This window comes from Dromaius novaehollandiae, chromosome 1 (assembly GCF_036370855.1).
Source record: "Dromaius novaehollandiae isolate bDroNov1 chromosome 1, bDroNov1.hap1, whole genome shotgun sequence".
Taxonomy (NCBI): domain Eukaryota; kingdom Metazoa; phylum Chordata; class Aves; order Casuariiformes; family Dromaiidae; genus Dromaius; species Dromaius novaehollandiae.
Genome location: NC_088098.1, coordinates 48,737,466 through 48,752,581, shown reverse-complemented (window position 1 = coordinate 48,752,581; position 15,116 = coordinate 48,737,466). Strand labels below are relative to the sequence as shown.

Sequence of the window (15,116 nt, the reverse complement as noted above, 5' to 3'; positions counted from 1 at the left end):
GCCAGTGATAGAGGGAAGAGGAGGAAGAGTCCATCCAGATGATCCATGGATCATCTTTGGTTAGAGTGAGTTGATACAGGTTCAGCAACATCCCTGGTGGCCTGTGGTTCAAAGGTCTGTGTTTTAGAAATGGGGATGGGAAGGATGGACACATGTGAACCAAAAGTGGGCGAGATCACAGTTAAAAAATACATAGCCTCCAAAGAATAGTTATCTATATGAGCCTGCAAAGTAGAAGGAGCCCTGAAGGGCCCAGAGGTGAGTGCTGGTACCATGAAATCATGTCTGAAATGCACAGCAGCAGGTGAGACCCAGACCAGCACGGCTGTGGGATTCCTGTACAGATGCCTGTGGTGGCTCTGTTTGGAAGGGAGAAGTGTGTCCTGTGAGGGGTTCACCCACAAACCGCAGTCCTACCCATGTTTTTAGGGGTTTGAGGAAAGGGGGGAGATGACAGCTCTAGGAAGCCAATCATTCATATCAAGGAGGGTGATGAATGTGAAGGGCAATGTTGGTGACTCCACAATGAGACATCAAGAGTAGGTGATCAAAGTAAATATTCATAAAGAGATTAAAGAATGCCTTATATGTTTGAAGAATGTATAATAAGTCTGTAGATCAAAGCAAGGTCTCAATTATTTAGCCATTTAGAAAAGTTAGTTAACAGTTATTTATGCTGGATAATGGAAGACATTGATTGTGTAGAAAAGCTTGTAAAACACATAGAGGAATTTGTGAATGGCATTTTTGTGCAGCTTGTGATTTTTTTCAAGTGCTCTCATCTGCATACATGTATTGTAAACAGTCATTTTTAAGAAATATTTCAGGTGCCTAATGATTTTATTCTAAAAGTAAATTGATTTAATTAAAGCATCGTTAAACACTGCAGTAGATAACTTTGGATTATAAATTAAATCATGAAAAATGCTATAGAATTTGTATTCCCTTATTTTAGTTACATGGCTCTGTGCATAGAAAACACATTACTATTAATTGAGCACAGCAGTGGAGGGCTCCTTTATAACAAATTTGCCTGCAACTTTTTTATATCTTGAATAACTGTGATTTTCAGACAGGAGACTGGGGCGAGCCTTCAATTACCTTGCGACCTCCAAATGAAGCCACAGCATCAACACCTGTACAATACTGGCAACATCATCCAGAGAAACTCATCTTCCAGTCATGTGATTATAAAGCATTTGTAAGTGTTGATAAATTTAGTGGTTTGATTTGGAGTAGATCATATTAATCTTAAATTTTATAGAGCAGGATTTTTTTTCACTTACAATATTTTGTCAGTCACTTTTAATGAGACAGGCCACTTCCTCTGAAATAACGTAATCATCATAAATAAGAAACAAACATGCACAGTACTTTTTACTATGAATTTTTGTCATATATTGCAGCCCATGTAATGATTAGCGAAATGACACTATAAATAAGTAGCTAAGAGCTGTTGAAGCAACAGGGAGAGCAGAAACCCCTGTCTCTTATCCTTCACATATACCAGTCTAGTAGTAGAGGATGTTTATAGAAAAGCAGTAAAACAACATAAGATGGGATCCTTGTGCCTACTTTAATGCTTAATGTACAGCAGTTCATGTAAGCATTGCTTTGCCTGAATTTTAGACACCTAGTTTTGGGCAAAGGAGCTGGGGAAGATGGAAGTCGTGATCCCAATGTTGTGTTTCCAACCCATGGGACAAGGTAACATTGAAAACTCTCCCAGACTGGTGACCACTTGAAGTAGCAGTAGCAGTATTCAGGGCAGGGAGCATTTATACCTCCCAGTAGCTGTAACTGATTCCCACTTCCTATCCCTGAAGAAACTGAACTTCTCCCTACAGCGAAATGTAATTAGTGTTGTCTATTATGAACACTTGTGAGGGAGAGGAAGGTTTCCTGAAGTACAAAAAGTCAGACTGGAAGACATTTTTTAAAATGAAAAACACTTTTCTGAAGTAAGCCCAGAGTGCACTGTGCAGTCAATGGCTTGTCCTTCTGGGTGCCTCCTGAGGTGGGTCGGGTCGCTCAGCCTATCTATTTAAACAGTTACATTTTTCCTTCTGACTTTTCTGGAAACCGCTGTTCAAGCTGACAGATATTCTTCCATCCACTTGGGTTCCAGCCCGCCTTGTTCTCTTCAGAGGCAGGCACTTCATGAAGCAAGGCTGACTATTTTAAAAAGGAAAAGATTCATTGCCTTTAGCCTAATAGCTGGAGGTTAAACCACTTCTCCAGGATATGGAATCCTCTTCAGCTGGAGAGGCTTGGGTCCACAGTACATTTTAGGATAACGGTCTGTTCATCAGAAACCAGGGTATTCTTGGGGAGAGCTGGGGGCTGCTGAGCCTGGGCTGCAGAGCATGCCCAGGAAGGCAGGAATTAGGGACTAAAGAAGTGCAGGAATGACAGAGGCTGGCTTCCACTCAGTGGAGAACAGAAGGGGCACAGGCCTGGCTCCCCAGAGCATGTTTGTAACTTCCATTAGACCCTCACGGGGTAGAAGTGTCATGAATGCAGCAATTGTCCTTGGACGGTAGCTAGACCCTCCCGCCTTCCTCAGCAAGCCAAGCTTCATCTTGCCTGTTCTCGGTCCAGGTCCCAGCGGTCCTCCTATATGCAGCATCTCTGATTCAAAGAGAAGCTTCATCACTTCTAGTTTTGAAAATATTTTTCATGCTTTTCTGTATAATTAACAGGTTTATTGCAGAGTGCCTCTTATTTCACTATTTGATCCAGCCATAAGTTCCAAATCAGATCTCTGCACTAGATTGAAAGGTGTTTTGATCATTGATTATAACTACTACTACTACTACTACTATTGTGCAGAAATGGAAGTTGAGATGAACAAGATAGAGATATTATTAAAATATCCAAGTTACTGTTTTTTTAAAGAAATATTTTTCTTTCCTAAAGACTGTGCATCAGTGCAGTGTCTCAGCTCCAGGGTCTGTTATGACCACAGTTATAGAGTAAAATACTAGTGTAGAAGATGTAAGGGATGGCAGCTTTCACTGTACATTGCACTAGTCAGCTGATGAACTGTTGGATGTCCTCTATATTCCTCCCACATGCTCCAGGTCTTTGAGAAGGAACGTTTCTGAGAGCACAAGAAGTCTGAGGGAAACAAAATTCCCTCCTAGGATTTCACATTTTTCTGACAACTTAATCGGGCAGTACCTTTGTGATTTGTTTGTTTATTCCACAGTCCATCCTGGAAAGCATTTCTGAATACCTAGAGCTGAGATTTTTTCTCTGCTATGCAGAAGGGACAGGAGTGTCTCTTTCTTCCTCCTGTTCTGCCATGAGCGCAAAAGCACTGCTTTTGTCTCTGTTGCCTGCCCAGCTGGTAGCTTTCATGGAAATATTAAGTTGTTGAGCCATAGTCTAATAACATTTGAAGAACTGAATTACATTCTTCCCAGAAAAGGCTAGTGATACCAAAGGTGTCACACGGCAGCGGACACAGAGAAAGATACAGTTCAACTCAATATGCTTTTGTTTAATTTTCTAATTTCAGGGCTTGCTCTAAATTGGATGTTCTTCTATAAGGGTGATGTCAAGCCATCCTGTCAAATTAATGCCCAAAGCCCTATTCATGTCATCATCAAGCCTCCAGCTGGACTCGCAGCTGTTTGGTTTAAAAATTGTTCACATCTGCAGTCCTCCAGGAGTGCCCTTCATTCCTTCCTCTCCACCTGCACTTACGTAGTCGCATTGGCGTTGCTCGCTCTTCTGTTTGTAATGCCCTGTGTAGTGATTCTCAGTAGCTACTGTGTGGGCAACTGTCTACACTGAAATATTTATACATTTTCCTGCAGGTCAGAGACCCCTGTGGTACACAGTGTGAACTGAAGGCTTTAAACACAGCCTCTCAGTCTACGTCAAGAAACTAGGGAGTTGAACGAGTACACTTTCTGTTCAGTTCCCGTCTGCATTCAGCTATAACTGAAGTTATTTTTGATCGGTTCTCATTTAAGATGATATCAGTTCACTGCCTGGTTTGGATAGCTTGCGCTGTTTCCAAGATGCATCAGTATGTTAGAATGAAAAAAGGTCACCTAATCATGGTGGGCTCCAGCATCCTCTGAGACGAGGCTCCTGCTGACATTGCTTTTTTTTTATTGCTCCCCAATTCCATTCTCACCAGTGCCATGACTTTTCTTCAGTTCCTATGTTGCTCACATAGGATTGATGATTTAAGAGAAGTCATGGCGTTGCACTGCAGTGAGAATGCAAAGAGACATCTCTGAGTGACATCTCATTCATGACTGTTGCTGTACGAGTGTACATTCACAAATACATATGCCTGTACTGCATATAGGAAAAATGCTGGGCATTTGGGGCGCTTGCACAGCCCTGCTGGCAGTAACAAGACCCCTCTCTACTAGGAGAGGAAGGCAGTGAAGATGTAGCCAACTTCCTCTGTGTAGGGGCAGCTCAGTTCACACTCAGCATGGAGAAGTCCTGCGTCCCCAAAGTAACAAATCCAGGGGCATGTAGCCTGCTGTCAGCGTGCTGCGAGTCACACGGGGGGAAGAGGCAGGTGGGAATGAGCAGGCATCAGTGAAACAGTCTTGCATACCCCATGGGTGAGCACACTCCTCTTGCGGGTGGTGGCTTTCAGCAACCGTTGTCCTGAGCCAGGACCCAGACTCAGCAGCTGCTGCCGTCTCTTACTCAGTCCCAGTCCAGATTCAGCAAAGGCTTCGAAGTACTGTCTCCGGGTCAGTCTTTGCTTGAGCAGAAATAATGGTTTGAGCTAGTTTTCAGTTCAGATTCAGTTTCTCTGTTTGCTGACATTGGGCTCTGTTTGCTATTTGCACATACAGTAGTTACAGATTGGGTACGCAGAGGTTAACATCTCTGCTGCCCTTTACAACCACACAATTGTATACATAGCAGTACGGGCTTGGCAGATGGCTACTAAGAAAAGAAAAAAGCTCCATTTTTATGGAGAAAAATGACATTTTTAAGTTGGAATCAGTAGCATTTTTTCTTGTTTAAGTGACCAAAATGATAAGCTAAAATACTTACAGGTACTTTTTTTAAGAGCTCCATCTAAAGTAACACATTCATTGCTGTGCATTCCTGTTTCATGTAGAGTGTTCATTAAAACTCACCATTTGAAATGATCTCTCAGAGAACTGCAGAGTAAAAAACCCTCTAAAATCACAAAATGTTAGGTTGTTGGCTACCACTCTAATTTGAAGTATTTTTAGTGCTTTTCCGCAGATGTATGCTTGTTCTGGAATTTTAGCTACATAAAGTTTAATGGATTTTTATTTTAGTATTTAGGTTCTATGCTGGTAAAAGAGTTAAGAGGCACAGAGTCAACACAGGATGCTTGTGCAAAGATGAGGGTAAGTTAGTAAATCTACTCCCTTCTCTAATCATCAAAATAGTAGCCAGTTGTTACTTGTACTGTGTCCTTTTTTTTGCATTTATAATGTTCTGTTATCCATTTGTTTTCCCCTCCCCTTGCATTTACACTGGTATTCAATAGGAAGTCTGTTCTGCCTTTCATCTTAATTTACAGTAATACCAAAGTTTTAAGGTAGATTTTTATTTTACATGTTGTGGCTAAGAAAAAGTAAATGCATGCATTATGTCTTGTGTTTTCTCTTGAATCTTTGGGACTGTTTCAAAGTACTTTCCACAAACTTTAAATGTGCTCATATTACTTTGTTTTTATAAACAGAATTAATTTATGGCTCATATGGAAATGTAGAAACTATTTATTACAAAAAAGTAAATACATTTTAGTAGTAAATACATCAACATGTTACTGAAGACATTGTTCCCTTATTTAGAGCTAATCCTGTGCTCACTTAATCACATGGATGCCTGTGCTCACATGAGTATTCCCATTTATTATGAGTTACATATTTGTTTATTGATTGAAGGATGAAAAGTGAACAAATTCAATTTACCTGCTAGTGGAAAAACAGTCACGGAGTGGGTTTTTTTTTTTTTTTTTTTTTTTCCAGACTGGTCAGAATATGCTTTCGTATATGCTTCAGCCTCATATTGGTTTGTAAAAAATTATTATGAGGCTCAGCCTATATCCAAGAAACATTATACTGACGGAAACTCAAAACAAGCAACAGGCCTACTACACAATATATTTCCAATTGTAATTGTAGTAACACTCCTGTTCATAGTGACGGAGAACATTTCATGGTCTGACATGATTAATTAATGAAGAATATGACTGTATAGTGATCTACTGAAGATGAAAAGTAAGATGGATGAATGAGTGAAATCCATTCATTATTTTATGGATCAGAAGTCTTTTATGCAAGATACCTCTGAGCACTAGACATAGCATTTGGGTCAGTTATAAAGCTAGAAGATGTGTAAAATTCATGCAGACAATCATTTCCTATTGGTTACATATCTACAGTACGCAGACTTTTGCACAAGCTGTTTTAGCTAAAGGCTGGCAGTAATTCATGAGTACTACATTGCCAGAAAATCTGTGGCTTTTCAGCTGAGTTCATGCTAATCATTCCTTACCTGGGCTTAAATTTCTCTAAAAAGCCACATCAACTTGACACATAGGGGATCTACACTCAAATACATGTGCTCTGGGGGATTGAGGCTATAAGTCTACTTATATAAAAGTGTACTATACTATACATCTTCCATTCCAGTTTTCAAACTGTCCAACTTAGCACTTCAGTTTCTTAGGAATGTGCCTATGCAGATGTCAGGGCAGAATTTGACACCATAGTAACATGCATCATCTTCAGTAAATTATTTGAATGAACTGAGAAGCTTAACATCAAAAAGTTCCTCCAAATAATTTATGGCAATTTTATTTTTTTTTAAATATGTCATACATGTCTGAAAGTTAAATGTTTGAAAACAAGTTTAATATAAAATACAATTTTTCCATAAAAATGATAGAGTTACACTAATAGTCTGTAGTGCTGTACAGGACACTTAAACAATATAGTGATATGTTTTTAATATATATATTTACATTCTATTTTAAAACAGTTATGTTATGAAAATGTTTATTTTCCAGTTTAAGAGGGTTTTTTTTTTTTTGCAAAGATATTTGAATAAAACAGTTCTTAATCAAGGTTTCATCTATCCTTTCTATGTAATTCTTTTAATCATATTCCTATTCAAGTCAGAGACCAAAAAACACTGACTTACTGGGAACAGATTTTTATCCTAGTATAAGTTTCCCAGTGAGAAAAATGTATCTTCTTCCAAAATTTTCTTCCTCTGTCTGTATTTTGAATACCTGATACCTGTGAATTGGGAGCTCAGGTTGTCCTAAGCCATCCTGAAGTTTCGAGGTCATGTTCATTATTGTTTTTTAAGTTCCACGAAGTTGTCATTGAAAATTTGGCCTCTATTATAGTTGAATTATACTTTAACTGTACTGAAAAGAATATTTCTAAATACTTACTAAAAAGATATGAAAAAACTAGATATATTATTTGATTGCTCCCCAGCACTGAATTCTGCCCACTTGTCCAGTCTCTTTAGAGTCGATAGGGCTGTACTAATGTGACACAGCAATTTTGTTAAATTTTAGTATTTATTTTATTTTCCTATCTATGTATTTCAAATCTATAATATGTTGAACTTCATGCTATGATCTGAAACATGTTAAGGGGAGCAAAGCATATATAACCTTGTACCAGGTTGAGGTCAATCCAAACGTTTTTCTTTCTGGAGTCTGCCAGATATTGTTTCTAAGAAGAATGTGTGAAAATTAGGGACCTAATTTCTCTGTCATTGTGGCTGCTGCTTGTTTACTTTTAACCTAGTGCTGTTCAAAAAGTATCAGTATTCACTGAGTGTCTTCCAGTCAGCAGATGTACAAGAATGAAAGAAGCCCATCAGTGAGAAATAGTATCTTGATCTTCCTTAATTACCCATAGAAATAAAGAAAGAACAAATGAAAATGACCCGTTTGCTAACGGATCTAATCCATCCCTGCTGGAAGTGGATTCTTCCTGTACTTTCAGTTATTGTGATTTATGGGTTTGGTTCTAAAATGAGAGGTGTCATGCAGATATCCCGCCCCTATCTCCACCAAAAGGCTCACAGCAGCCTCCCCTGATGGCTTAAGAGTGAAGGGAGAGCCACAATCTTCTATGATGTAGAAAAACTGGGTACCTCTGTATTAATAACTCTTACTGGCCATCCACTGTGCTTCTCAACACTGTGCAGCAGTGTGCTCTGCTGGGCAGATGATGGAGTTGTTTGGGAATTCATGCAGATGCATTAGATTGAGCTCAACATAGGGATCAGGGTTATATATGCTTTTTGTTCTCATCCACATTGCAGATTATAACTCTTGCAGTCATCCAAAATTATGTATATTTGGCAAGAACTGTACCTATTAGAGGGATTATACATTTTTCTTCCAACCACATATTTGCACTCCAAGGCTGGATTTATATTTCATGGTTTCCTATTTGTTTTCATCTGTTTTCTCTTACAAACTCCCTCTGCAGTACATAGCACTGTCTCCTTATCTCCATTCCCCACCTGCTATTAACTGACCTTTGCTACTTGGAGATTAAATCTTGCTGTCCTGGCCAGTATAGATTTATTAATTATAGTTGAGAGATGCCTTCAAGAACTGAAGAGCTTTCATCTTTCTCAGCATGGAATGGGAAATATTACAAGTTGTGTTTTCAATCAGATTACTGTCTTCACTTCAAATCACCATAGGAACAGGAAGGAAGAATAAAATGTGTTTACATCAAAATAAAGAAAAGGAAAAAAGTTTAATTAGAGCTGGGAAGAGACCTGTTTTCTACGGTAGATTCCATCTGACATTTGCACATCTGAGATCCCTGACAAGGTGAAAGGGAACAGTTTTATACTTACTGACATGAGCACAGCAGCAAGGTAGACTCGCCGTGCAGTAATGTTAAATAACTAATGTTGCACAGACAAATTGCATAGTCTGAACCAAGATATTTACTGCAGCAACAGAAAACATATTCAAAGCAAAGATTTTGTTCTCAGATCTGAGTGCCTTTCTGATGTTTTCTTTTTAGAAAAGGCATTCTTACATTTCAAGTGAAGTTCTGGAGAATCAGCAATACAATTCTGTTCACAAAGCCTGTGTTTAAGTGTCTTGCTGAATTAAGACCAAAAATGTCAAAGTTGGAATTGTCATAGACTCTGCTTCTCTTATCTGTGGAGAGAAAGATGAAACAGAGTTGACTCTTTCTCCTACAAAATGAAAAAGTGAGACAGACAGGGTCTCAGGCTTTCTTTTCCCATTCCTTCCTACATAGAGAAGGAGAAGTTTGATATAGATGGCCATCTTCATGGTTCTGCTCATGTCTTTATGTTTTTCAATTCCCATATCTCCCCAAAAAGTGGGAAAGAGAACCAGTACCCTTCATAGTCCTCCCAGTGGAACTGGCCAGGCAAAAGGGAAGATGCAATGATATTCCAGGAAGTCCACAGCAGAGTTTTCCCTCTATGCTCAAACCGTACATCTTTTGGTTTGTGACTTCCACTGGTACAGTGTAAAGATACTGGTTTGCATCTGGCAGGAGGAGTTAAAAAAAAGGGGTGGAATAATAGTTAATAATGAGGCAAAAGGACACTATTTTTCCAGATGCTTATATATGTTGTTCAGCTCAGATTAATTAAATTGGCTTGTGCAAAACATGATGTCATTCTGAATTTGAATATTCTCACTCATACAAAAGCTATGCATATTTAAAAACTGAGTGGAGAAAATGGTTGGTAACTCAACTCAATGCACATCAAGCACAATGAATAACATTCATCCTTCTCTCATCAGATGCTGGATCCATACGTGGTTTGTCAGGAATAACTGGAGTTGTGTAGTATTTATTAAAAAAAGAAAACTTTATGAATCAGAATTCAGTGGTGCATCTGACTTACATTTTGAGTGGCCTGTCTGTGTTTCTTTACTGAAAGTCAAGAAATTCTGTAAATGTGAAGGAGGTTTCATAAATTATACATTTCTTAAATACTGGCTTAAGGATTCCCCCTTCTTTCTACTTATTGTAGAAAAACAGCCTTTTAATGCTCAGTTCAGTGCCCATCCTCCAAACACCATGCTCAGTGCTTTCTTCTCCCTGCTCAGCATGGAAATGCCTCGCTTCAAGTTGCTTATCAGCGACTTTAAGAAATGCCTGCCTTTCTCCCCTGATGTATTAAGGATCCTCAGCAGCCAAACATTGGCATTCTCAATCACTCTGATCATCCAGGCTCCTACTTTTCTTGGTACTACTGTGTCTTAGGTGACCCGCAGTGCCAGCTCAGTATGCTTCCTAGTAGGTAACAGAGGGAAATGTTCCCACAAGAGAGGCCTCCCCAGCTATGGTTAAGCCAGAGGGACCTTAACACCACGGAAGACATGACTTCTTACAATCATAAGCTATTTGCTGGAAGCAGAACATAGTGATCGTTATTCTGATCATGGTGGCCCTTGTAGCCATCCTGTCCATCATTTCCAGGACACAATATGAAACTATCCAAAGAGAACAAAGATATTCTTTCTAGTGAGGAATCCAGACACTCAGAAGGATCTTAGTTTAGTCCTTATGCCTCAGTGCTGTTTTCTGAAGTTGCCAAGATAGACAAATGCTTTTTTTTTTTTCAAGGCTTGCTTTGAAGCCGTCACATCTGCAGGAAACGGAGATCTAGGTGTTAAGGACAGAGACTGTACACCAGGACAAAGCAGAAAGCAATCCAGTTTCCTGCCTAAGACAGTTGTGGGGTGTCACCTGAACCAACACCTTCACCTGCTGCTGGCCTTTTCAAAAAGAGGACTGAAGATTTGCTCCAGGTTCTGGACACTGGGAGGGCTCTTGCCTTTCAGCTATTAAAAAAAAAAAATCTTTCAAATCATACACAACTTCGTTAATCTGCAGAGAGCTCATAAGCCACAAATATTGTCTTCCAAAGTCAATGGATATGCCTGGCTGCTCTGACGTGTTGTGAGACCTTAGTAAGGCTGGACCTCCAGCAGGGATCAAAACTCAACACCACTGCTCAAGCAACATCTTCTGAATAGTGTCTCCATTGCAGATATGTACAAAGCAGCCAAATGGACCATTATTTTGCAAATGCTATGACAGGATCAGGTATAGTATTTGAGAATTATCAGATTCTCTGGTCACTGTTTTCTTAGGACTTGTAGCTCTGTCTCTGTAGTGTGGCCACAGCTTTGGGAGGGCCTGCAGTGGAATGGGTATATGTATATTACACAAAAGGGAAAAAGAAGTTATCGAAGATCCTTATGCACACTTCACATCATGCCAACCTGTGTTTTTCAGAGGCTTATATGTCCTTGAACTTTGTGGCTGAAAGGAATCCAAGGTGCAGGAGGGATGTACTGCCCTATCAGCAGCACATGAGCGTGTACAGATATTGCAAAAGCAAAAAAATTCTCTTTCTCAAGTAGCTGAGTTGCAGGTGCATCCTCAGTGCAATGTTCATATTAATAATGTAGCTTGGAGGCATCCACTAATTGTAGAGAAGTAAACAGTCTCATACCAAAGGGATTACAGATGCTATTGTATTCTATGAGGTATTAAATTATGTCAGTGATGCATTTTTAAGCATTTTGTTACAAGGTAGACTGTATTTTCAAAATTGGCTTCAAAATTTACTGGTCAAAAGTGAACTTTAACTTCTTATTTCATCTCATCCACAATATTGTCAAAGTGATTCACTTCAAAAGGATTTGTATAACAAAACTACATAAGCCTTAAAAGACATAAGAGACTTATGGGTAGACTTATGGGTATGATAGTGGATGGTACCAATACATATTCTGAAATGTGCAATTGGATGTAATTTGGAATTAATAGTTGCTCCCAGTGTGGGAATATGTTCAGGTTCTCTTAGTGGAGTGTATTCCAATACATAATTGAATAGTAAAATTGCCAGCTACAGTCTTCAGATAGCTATTTAGAACAGTATAGGACAGAATTAGGAGATTCATTTGCAAAAGTAAAAAAAAAAAAAAAAAGACTAAATCTTAGGATTTTACAAGCTCATAAACTTGTACTCAGAGTGCATGTATGAAGTTCCTAGTGACTTGGCATAGCTGAATAATGTCTTTTCACCGTGTATTTGCAAGATCAAGTGTAATTACATAAGCAGTAAAAAATTAAAAATGAACATGTTTTCATTTTGGCCACTAAATGAAAGCTGAGTAATCTAGTTATGAATGTACTTATGGCATATAAGTACATGAAAGTGGTCAACGTGGCAAAGCAGAAGTACCAGTATACCCTGTTTCCTTCTGGTGTGAAATAAATAGACGAGGTGAAAGCGCTTTGAGAGTGGGCTGGATTACACCATATGCTACAGTATATCAAATGAATGTATGAGCACCTTACTTGGACACCATTCTGTTCATATTTCCAAATTTCCTCTTAAGCTGCTTTGTGTGTATGTATGTGCACAGAGCTATCACATTTTATATACTTCAGGAGTATTCAAAAGTGTTCTCAGTTCTGCACAGAACAAGAATTGAGGTACAATCCTATCTTGAAAGGATTAAAGGCACTTTAGGGTTATGTGTTTTGTATTTGTGTGTATTTCCTTTTTAAGAGTAAACAGCTAGTTTATATTTCTTTATTCATAGAACAAAGTCCTCTGCCTCTAAGTCATCATTAGGCTTTGGTAGGTACAATGGCTTGGTAGGTCTCAAATGAAATTATTTGGAGTTTAGTTTATATTCTAATTAAGCAACTGACAGTTCTGTACAGCCTTTAGATGAAAATCAAAATGCAGGTGGAAATGCTTCACTGGCTTAGGACAATTTTTAGTACTGTGGAAATGTATTAAGAGTTTGCTTGTGAGCATGGGGCTTTTCAGGGAATTAAAGAAAATTCATAAACTGAGTTGGACACAATGACTAGAACCCTGGACTGCTCTCTTTCTCAGGGAAATACCCTCATGACTGAGCTTGCTCTCTCTGTGGCCCCACTACTCTTTAATCCCTTTTCTGCACAATGGACCAGTTTCAAAAGGAGAAACTGGGAGCAGCCCTGTCCAGGGCTATACAAGGTTTTGGCACTGTCCTGCATAACAGAAGCAGCAGGTTCAGATGCAAACTCAGAAGAGTCTGAAATCCAGACCTTTACTTTTGGGGCAAGCACTGTAATGACAAGGAAATTATGCAGAACATGCCTGCCACCTCTTTCGACAGAAATGGATCTCCATTTTGAAATCCGAAAATGGATTTTGAATGCTGGGTGGATGAAGGCACCTACTAAACAGCCTTGAGCCAGGTGCTTGTTTAGGTGGTTGTTTCTGATGGACTGGCTCTAAGTACCCATGCAGAAAACAAACTTTTGTATAGAAGCTGACTAGAGAGAAAGAAGCAAATAAGACACCCCACCTCCTTCAAAGTCCCTGGTGCTCTCCACTGACTTTGCAGGAATACTGAATTAAAGTAGAGGCCTGTTCTATATTTCTTCCATATTACTTGGTAGGGTAGCAGAGCAAGTTCAGTGGGGCACGAAGAGCCCTATCAGAGTCAGTTTAAAGCCTGTCTCTAACCTTCAGTCATCACTGTGCTGGTGTCCATAGCTGCCCTATTCATTTTTCACTCATTCTTCTTCTCCTCATCCTTTTCAGGAGTATTGTTTTTCCTCACAAGAACCTATTATTAAAAGAAGCAGCTCCATCACAGGAACCATACTTCAAATTATAGGGAGAGGCAGCTATTCCTGATATTCTTTATTTTGAGGAAAAAGAGGCTGTCTGTCTTGTCTGGGGTCCGAGGAAGCTGGACAAATGTCACATTGGATTTAGGATGGCAGCACTTTCCTCTATCTTCCTATGTCTGCAGTCAAGCCTGCTTTATAGTTCCTGAATTACACGTAGCATACTTTCACATGGTCACCTGTCCCATAGGAAGTATTTCATCAGTGGCACCAAATCTCTTTCTCTCTGCCACTCAGACTCTCTGTTGCATTAAGAGTCCTCACTCTTAGCAGGAGCAGCACACCTGAGGAGACAGGACATGCACATCTGCCCTTATCAGATGAACAATTGATCAGAGACAAGCAATGGCAATGAGCCTAGAATATGCTTGCTGTTCATCCAGATGATTCTCCTAAAGGACTATATTAAAATAAAGAGACAAAGTTACGGTCACAGACAATGGATTTCATAGGAACTATGATGAATTCCAAGTTAGCGATCTTTGGCTCAAGTCCATATGCTTCCCAAAGAGAGACCAGATGGACAAGAATATCTTGTCATCTCATCATGTTCTCACAGAGTTGATATGGTAGCTAGAACCTGGAAAACACAAGGAAATGAAGTATTGACTCCTGTGTCCCAACTTGTTTGCAGATTCTGATCGCAGGCACAGGCAGAGATGACCACTTAGCCTGCGCAGAAGTGCAAAATGTCTGACCATGAGAGCTGTGGTACTTTATGTCAACATCCTAGAAGTCAGGGCCAAAGCATTTACAGCACCCAAATGTATGGTATTTTTATTGTATCTCTGAAAACTTGTGTTACAGATCCTGGCAGTCAACTCCTTCATTAAAAAGAAATGAATAATCAAATAGTATGGATTCACCTTGACAGCTCAAAATGACTGAAGTCTGGAAACTGCTTGGACCGTTGTAACTATGTGGTGGACTTAAGGAGAGCTGATCTGTTGTTGGGACTGGAGCAGGGGGGAATAGCATGGGGGGAACATGGATGGGCGTTCTTCATGATATAACTGTCCTTTATAATATCTCAGTGCCCCACTGTTTGTTCCAAGGGAGCTACAAACACAGAACTGTTTTCCAAAATTGTATTCTTACACTGGACTCTGGTCTTCCAGAATGCCTTGCACAAATCCTGTTTTTTGTGTGGTTTGCAAGCTAATAAGGCACATTCATTGTCCCTTACCAGCTGAGACAGTTTGACTTAATAAACTACAAATGTCCATCAGTTTCTGATTCATCTCCTAATTTACCAGATATAATTTAATAGTATCTTGGTGAGCAATTTCACTCAGACACACTCTTCTGGCAAGTCACAACCTAGATTAAATACCAAAGATCAGGTCTGCCTAGACAAATCCAGGTGAGTGTGATACATAAAAGGAAGTTGTTTAAAGTACAGAATAC

General features: G+C 39.4%; 1 protein-coding gene across 1 annotated transcript in view; it reads left to right on the top strand.

The window, feature by feature from the left end:
• Positions 1–15,116, top strand: part of ANKS1B (ankyrin repeat and sterile alpha motif domain containing 1B) — a 434,784-nt gene that overhangs the window by 401,751 nt on the left and 17,917 nt on the right. The window contains exons 21-22 of the mRNA XM_026123167.2: positions 1,073–1,201; positions 5,295–5,366. Of these exons, the coding sequence (XP_025978952.1) occupies positions 1,073–1,201; positions 5,295–5,366 (201 nt within the window). The remainder of the gene's footprint in view (positions 1–1,072; positions 1,202–5,294; positions 5,367–15,116) is intronic.